General features: G+C 40.9%; 1 protein-coding gene across 4 annotated transcripts in view; it reads right to left on the bottom strand.

The window, feature by feature from the left end:
- Positions 1-1,133: 1,133 nt before the first annotated feature.
- The window catches only part of ADAMTS18 (ADAM metallopeptidase with thrombospondin type 1 motif 18), an 80,348-nt gene continuing 73,353 nt past the window's right edge, over positions 1,134-8,128 (bottom strand). For 3 of the 4 annotated variants that reach the window (XM_063167671.1, XM_063167668.1, XM_063167669.1), the window contains exons 21-23: positions 7,809-8,021; positions 6,690-6,837; positions 1,134-3,128 (exon numbers count right to left, since the gene is read on the bottom strand). In XM_063167671.1, coding sequence (XP_063023741.1) covers positions 3,013-3,128; positions 6,690-6,837; positions 7,809-8,021 — 477 coding nt within the window. In that variant the 3' untranslated portion in view covers positions 1,134-3,012. The remainder of the gene's footprint in view (positions 3,129-6,689; positions 6,838-7,808; positions 8,022-8,128) is intronic. The other variant, XM_063167670.1, reaches the window with a different exon arrangement.

Raw genomic sequence — 8,128 nt, 5'->3', positions numbered from 1 at the left:
GTCTTCTGGGCATCTGAGAGAGTTGAGTTTGATTTACACAATCAAGCTATTCATTAAATATCTGTTTGAGTTTTGGGCAGATGCATCCTTTACCTGAGTGATGAAATCTGACCACAGGAAATTGAGCTATTCCTTTGTGAAAAGACCCCATTCTGCTTTATAAAGTGAGCCTTGCAGCAATACACTTCCAGAAAACTGCCAAGTTTTGTGTACCAAATACTGTTGTAAGGTCTCAGCAATAAAGCAGTTGTGGACTTGGTGGGGATCCAAGCACACAATAGCACATCTTTATGCAATATTTCCTCTTTCAACATCCCACTCCAATGCTGTAATTCACTGACAACCATCGGTTCATTTGGATTCCGAAATTCTAGCCCCAAACACTAAGCAGTTTATAGTCTGAATTCCTGTGTGGGCATATTAATTACTTAAATCACTAGTCCAAATCCCATCCCAAAGAGCTCTTGCTGGGAGTCCTTCAGGAGCAGACTGATCTATTATTGCTTACTGGATTGTACTGTGTGTCAGAGGCATCTCAGTATTTCTATCAACAGCCCTCTGGATATCTGGCTCTTGTGAGAGCACTAAGTGATTGTGAATGAAGGGAAAAGCACCAATATATGCTGGAGAATATATCTGAAATGATCAGTGAAATTAAACCCTCCCTCCTAGGGATTGGCTTGGAAGGTTCTTAGCCAGTTTTAGAAAAATCAAGTATCCCCAGGCAGATGGGAGAGGCTGTAAAACCTCCTGCTGTGCTGAGTGAGGCTCCTTATCTTGAATACTACCTTGCAGATAAAGACAGGGAAGAATCCTGCTGGTTCTGGGATACAAAAATTCCCACTGTCTTTGCTGAGAGGATCGACAGCTCAGGTTTGTCTTGCACATGTATTGTTGTGTATTTTAGCTTTTGTGTTGTCATACAAATAAAACCATGAAGTTTTGCTCCGTTTTTGCCTTTTTGGGCCCAATTTCCCCATCACACAGCAGCAGAAAAACAGTATAACCTTCTACTTATGGCACAACCAACAAAGATGCAAGGGAATGCACACAGCACTTGTAACACTTGATATTTACTTATAACCTCCATATTTTATTCATGAATTTTACAATTCCAAATATAATGAAACAGTTAGAGTATTTTATTACAAAGCTTATAAAATAATTAAATATTACACTTATAGTTTTTGCTTTTTTACACCATAATTCATACTTTGTGACACTACCATTTTTCTTTCCTCAGTTCTCACTTAGGGAAGTGAGCAAAGAAATATAAAGGAAAAGCTATGCATTAATAAATTAATTATTTTACATCAAATAATAAAAAGGACACAATTATAAAAACAAAACAAAAACAACCTTTTAATTTTCCTAGAAAAAAGGTTATAATTACACAATGTCCAATATCAAGACAGAGCAGTGTAGGTTGAGATATGTTTCCAATCATTTCCTAAAGTAACACAGAATACATGTTTTTAATTTAAATTGTTTCAGAAGGAACTGCTAATTTTAAGTGACCACTGTCTGGCATTAGTGCTGAGCTGGCTAATCCTACACTGAAACCATACTTTAAAAAAACACTCAAACTGAACTACATTCATCAAAAAAAGTTGTGGGATTGGGTGGAATTAGATAAATATGTCCCTCATAGGCACTCCCCAGAAAATTACAGTAGGACACAGCTCTGTCTCGGAATGGGTTTGGCAAATAGGTTGGGGTTTTTTCAAGGCAGAAATGTTCTGAATGGCACCATTTGATACATGGTGCCATCAAACATCTCAATACTGAACGGCCACAAATATCAGCATTTTTACAATTCTTTAGTTGGCTGGTAGATTCTGAACTAAATACAAGTATTAGGAGGGTGTATAAAAATAGAATTGACTTTTATTTGGTAAGAGTGAATAATCCACTTATCTTTTAATGCTTTTTTTTTTGTGTAATGTGAATAAATAACTTTTTAGAGAAGTTCAGCATGAATTAATGGACTGCAGTATTCTTGTTATTTGCTTTGGGTAATGGATGAATCAAAATTTGCAGAGAGATTTGATATTAGAAGGAAGACATTCTTCAGTATCTTGGCATTCAAACAATCTAGCTTCTGAAACAAAACTACTTTAAAATATCAAGTTTAAATTTAAAATTACATATCTAATGAGCTTAGAAAGTTGAAAACATAACCATTGAGCTCAATCAATCTGAGTTCCTTGAGTTAGTTGAAATATGCAATTCTATTTTACTTGTAACACAGCAATATTAAAAGTCCAAATATTCTACTGCTGCACATTTCTAGGAATACATTTCAAGTTACTAGTTAACCACCTCTGAGTTTCTACACAAAGCAGAAAATGAATTCTTCAAAAATTATAAAAACATTAGCATGATGCACAACTTGCTTTTCCAGCAGCAAGTCTGGTAGAGAAGCACCATAATATCTTTGTAGTGCACTATTTACTTCTGGTGGCCACACGTGTGACACTGCCTTCTCCAGCCCTCAGCCATGGATGTCCCTCCAGGGCAGCAAACAGCTTCCTCACCCTGGGACAACAGTCACAAAAAATAGCAAAGGACACACTTCTGATGGTGTGCTCTGTCCTGCTGCCTCCTCCTCCAGCTGCCAAGCTCTCCTGCTTTGCATTCTGGTAAATCAGCCAGAAAGGGCTCCCTTGCCTTAATTTCTTCCTCGTAACATGTGACAGTGCAAAATGACACTTTTAAAAATGACACTTCTTTTTTTAAAGAAAGAAGAACTTCCCCTTGAGTCTCAGTGTTCAAGTGATCCATAGTACCCTGTGCTTTAGTGAGGTCAGCAAATTGAGAAAAAATAAGAAAGAAACATTCCTTTTTCAACATAAATCCAACAATTACTGTACCTCAGACATTCCCTTAGAAAAAATGTCTCTCCCATCAGTGGTTTATGTGGCACCATGTCTTGCCTCAAAGCAGAGATAAATCCAACATAAATTGAAGAAGAGAATCCTGTCACTGAAGGGTTCAGATAACACGCTGCTATCAGTTCTTCTTCGTACATGATTTACAACATTGCTTGCCATAAAATTTGTGGTTACAGACACCATGCTGGGGCACCAGATGACACCAAGTGAAGAAATCCACACAAGAAGGATCATCTGAAGGAGAGAAACACAAGTAATGTGGTAAGGCTGTGTTTTAGCAAGTCTGCAAGTCAGGCAATAGTCCCACACCCTTGTATGCCTTTGGTAATATTAAAAACATGATGGGCAACTTGATTCAAAGGAGAAGAAACATGAATGAGCTTTCATCTCAAAAATACTAGTTTCTTGTTTGATTTTAAGAGCCATTAAATTTTGCCAAGAGATTTGTTAACTTGATCAAGATAGAACTAATATTATAGGGGGGTCAAGAGCTGAAGGAATTAAAAAAATGGGATCACACTTTGTAGCTCAGGAAGACAGGAGGCAGTTCCACATTAGAGGATAAAAAAAGCCATCTGTGTTTACATCTCTGATTACAGTTGCTCCAAACCCAGGTACTCATACAAATGAGCCTACTCCATATTTGGTACCAGTTGCTGGCTGCCATCATCATCATCATCATGTGGAGTTCACCTGCACACAGACCTCATGGAACTCAGAATGCCTGGCCCCTGCACAAAGTGCTCTGCTCTGTGCTTGTATTCCTGCACTTTCTGGAGACACTTCTTTCTCTCCCTTTTACTCTGCAGGGAACCTCAGAAATCTATTTGCTCAGACACTTCAGTTAGGTGTCATGATTTAGCTTTTGGGGTCTTGACTATGCCATGTTGGCAAAATCTTAATTAACTGCAATGGGAGAAGAGACTTGTTAACCACGGTTAGTTCTCAAAAGCCCAGCTTTTCATTAAAAATACAGCCAAATTATATTTTTCAATTAAAATCTTGTTACTCTTCAATTTATGTGCAGATATCATTTATACACACAGCTCCATGGCTTTAAAAACACATTGTAGCTGCTTCTCTCTCGTTTTGCAGTGGATGCTTTATGTTTCTTTAAAAGAGGAGAGTGATGATTCATATGGGTGATTTATAAACAAATTCACCATGTCTGAGAGAGCAGTAAGACTCAATGGGGTTTAGCAAAATTTATAGCTAAACTGAAATCTGCAAGCATGGGTAAAGATTTTGTTCAGCTCTCAGAACTACTGTTTACATGGCCAATAAAAGGAATTTACAAGGAGACTGAACAAAAATCTACCCACCACTGTCTGAATTCTTAGATCAGTTACTGAGTCACAGTAGATAAATGCTCCCTCACAGAGCACAGACAACTTCTGCATGTTCCATGGGCCAGGAGGCATCTCCACCTCTCTATAGCAACTTCTTTGGTTTAATCACCACTGCTTTTTTTGTATTTCCTTTTATATAATGGCAAAGGTGATATTTTATACCTTTATCACCCTAAAATTTATTTGAGTGAAAAAGAAAATAATTTACTAATAATAATTCTTTTAAAATGCCAGTTTTCCTCAGGTTTTAAAAACATTAGCTAGCCTTTAAACTCTAATGGTAGGGAAAGAAAATTCTGTTCTTGAACAGGAACTGGGGAGCTCAGGACTGAACTGCAGCCTTCCCACTCCACTGCACTGCCTTTCTGTTCTGCATGGAGTGTCAGGAGGGATCCAGCTGGAAGTTCAGCACCAGACTCCCCATTCCTTCAACTGCTGCCACCAGACAGAATTTGGGAGGGCCCAAAGCAAACAAGAGATGAAAAGCACACACCACACCAAGGAAGGAAAGCTGTTCTGATGAAGAGAGGAAGGAGCTCTCCTGCCATGAAAGGGTGAATTAAAAAAAAAAAAAATTAGAAATTACTGTTTAAAAAAAAAGTATAAGCACTAAGGAAGCCACGTAAATTAATCTTTATGTCCCCTTTGAAGATCAGAGGGCAATGCTAATATTGCAGAGGTATGGCTGAAGTTGGGACCTAATCCAAGGACTGTTGGAAGGAACACAAAGAGTCCCACAAAATTCAGTGGGTGAGGATCAGGCAGTCAGGTCCTTATTTCTATTTACCCAAGTATTTATCAGTTGTTTAGATTTTCATTCATTTGAAGCAGCTGGATTTACTTCGAGTTACGGTGACCGTAACTGCCTCTAGAGAGGGATGGAAATGACCCAGTTTGTCTAGGAAAGTGTGCAAACTATCCCTGAAACATTAATTTCTTGCCTGTGATCACTGAGCTGGAGCTGCATGGCTGATAATAGAGACTGATTTGCTTCAATGTGATTACAGCCCAGCTGGTTTCCTCTCTTTTTGCTGCTTTAGACAGAAAGTTAGAGAGCAGCGAGGAGATAATTGATCTCTAGAGCCTGACGACCCAGGTATAATAAAGGGGAAAGGGCTCCTGCAGATGTGAGGAGAGAGAGAAGCAGGCCAAGGCCAAAATTAATAACAGACAGTACTTCAGACATGAAATACAGCAGGGGAAAACAGAGGTGAAAGAAAAGTCCTTGCTATATCCTAACAGAAAAGGAAGCTATACAGAAACTCTGAAGTACAGCAGAACCTTTTAGGAATGTTAATTTGAAGTGTTAGGAACATTTACTGATAAAAACAGCAGAGCTATTTACTTATCCCTTTTAGGACCATTTCATCTCCATATCCTTGTTTGGATTCAGGTCCCCTGATAGATGAGTGTGATAGCCTGCATGTCTCAGGCTGATGCAGCAGAAAGGTTTGTTAGGATCTCACTGGGTTTCACAGGGGGTTTTGTGCACAGGGAATGCCAGGAATTGGGCAGACATGGGGGTGGTTGGCTAATGTCAGTTTGCAAGATGCAGGGCCAGAGCTTGACCTCTGCTCCCAGCTCCATTACCACCTTCCTCACGCAGTCCAGCCTAGATTTTATAGAGGTTGCTTTCAGCTCCCAGTTTTAAAAAGGTCAATTAATGTGCAGGATTTTGAAAGTCACAATTGAAAGTGCTTTAGCATAACCAGATTATGTGGGACAAACATGGACCTCCATGAGCATTTTTCATGCAGTTAGGAAAGAGTCACAAACAGTAACCACCCTGTAAGCAAATCTCTGGAACACCACTCTTTGTCTGTGGTGGTGCTGAGAGAATTCTCCTTCCCTCATTCCATGTGGCACAAAACCCCTTGCTCCCCCCTCCCTTCTCACACTGAAGAGGTGGAGAGATAGAGTGGACATCAAAGTGGAGAGAGACCCTAATTTCATGTTCCCTGACTGCCTGTCATGCACTGCTCAGAAGCAGTAAGATGCACATTCTAGGTAAAGCAATTTTGGAATCCCAGGAGCTGGGTGAGGTCTGGAAGACTAAAAAAATATGGCAAATTCTTATTGTTTAGTTCCAAAGTGGCTATTATTCATCAAAAGCAGTACCAGCATGGAATGCTTGTGTTTTTCAACAAGAGAGTAATAAAGGTGCAGTTCAGAACCAAAAAGCATGACTTTTTCACATACTTCTTTTAACATATGCTTTTTAAAAAAATCTCCAGTACCAGTTGTACTCCCAAGTCTGCTTTAAGAGGGCTCACTTGGTGAAGAAGAGATGCTGTTAATATCAGAGAGCTACTGTAAATGTGGAAGTCTAGGAAAAAAACAACTATGAAGGAACAGGCCAGATCAGTGGTGCAGCGAAAAGGTGATGTTTGCTGGGTATAGAACTCTAAGCAACAAGCCTGCTGCAGCATCTTGAGCTGAGTTTTACCTCTTTTCACGGGGACTGGGCAGAAGTTGGTGTTGCAGGCTCTCAGGACAGCTGGTTTCTGCTGGGGCAGGCAGCCAGCAGCCGGCCTGCCCTGGCGCAGGCACTGCACGCTCCGCGTCTGCACTCCCCCGCCGCAGGTCACCGTGCACTGGGCAGAGGGAAAACAAAACCTTGGCTGCATTGCAGAGACTCTGAGAGCCCTGAAAGCCAAAGGGAGAGCCTTCAAGGGCCTCATATGAGACTTTCAAAGCAAGAGAGGTCAGGACCAGGTGTGCTGCTGTCCACCAAGCCCCATCAGGACCAACTTTTCAAAGGCGTGTGTGTCTTGTGGTTATTTAAGGACTCAGCTGAAAATCTGGTTCCTTACTTAGACATCAAGACAGAAAGTGAACATTTTAGAAACCTGTTCCTGATTGTTTGCATGGATTTCTTTTGATCTCTAAGCCTCTGGGCCCAACCCTGCTGCCTGAACACAGATAAAAATCCCATCAGAACCATAATTATGGCAGTTTCTGGGGAAAACCACTATGGGTTTGCAGGAAGAGCTATGAAGTGTTTTAAAATTAATAAGCCTTTTACTTGTATGTGTTTCATGAAAAGTTGTCTTTAAGATAAATGTGATCATTTTCATCTGATTGCAATTGTCAGGCATACATTGTTTCATGTAAATATTATTAAATGGGTGCGTGTCTCATTGATATATGACTCATAAAGTAGATAAGTTCCAGAAATACAGAAGCTTGTTTGCAAGAATGTAGAAACAAATACAGACTGATCCCACAATTAATCATAGTATTTAGGGAATTCCAGGCAATCTGTGCAGATGCTCAAATACACTGTGCATAGAGATATGCAGTAGTTCAAGCACAGTGCACTTTGAAGAAGACTGAGAAGAAAGTGTTGGAAAATGGGTGTGGAATGTAGTGCCTCTCAAGCATGAATAACATTTTTAAGTGACATTCTTCAGTTTCAGGACAAAGCACTGAGCTGCACCAAAGCACATGATGGATGTGGAGCAGCTGCATCCCATCTCAGGGGCTGAGTGGTGTGGCCCCGTGCAGGAGGCACCTGGGGCCTGTGAGCACTGGAGGCAGCTCCTCTGTGCCCTGACATGCCTACCTGCTGCCAGGGCGAGGAATACCAGCCAGACACCATGTTATACAACGTCTGTGATGGACAGGCTCCCTTGTTACAAGCTTCCTCCAGGCTGGCGTTTGGTTTCTTGATGTTCCTGCATCTCCTCTGGGGGAAGGTGACCAATTTCCCGTGGATGCTCTTCTCGCCGCATTTGAGTTCTCGCTGCCGCAGGCCGGGCCCGCAGGAGGCTGAGCACTGCAGAGGCAAAGCACAGCTTCTACAGCCTCACAAACACAGGCAGATAAAGGGGAACTTGGGGTGGGTCAGACACCCGAAATTGTGCATTGTAAAAGCATCACAGA

The sequence above is a fragment of the Melospiza melodia genome, chromosome 13 (genome assembly GCF_035770615.1).
Source record: "Melospiza melodia melodia isolate bMelMel2 chromosome 13, bMelMel2.pri, whole genome shotgun sequence".
NCBI lineage: Eukaryota > Metazoa > Chordata > Aves > Passeriformes > Passerellidae > Melospiza > Melospiza melodia.
Note: the sequence above shows the minus strand (reverse complement) of the source record. Positions and strands in the feature narration are given on the sequence as shown.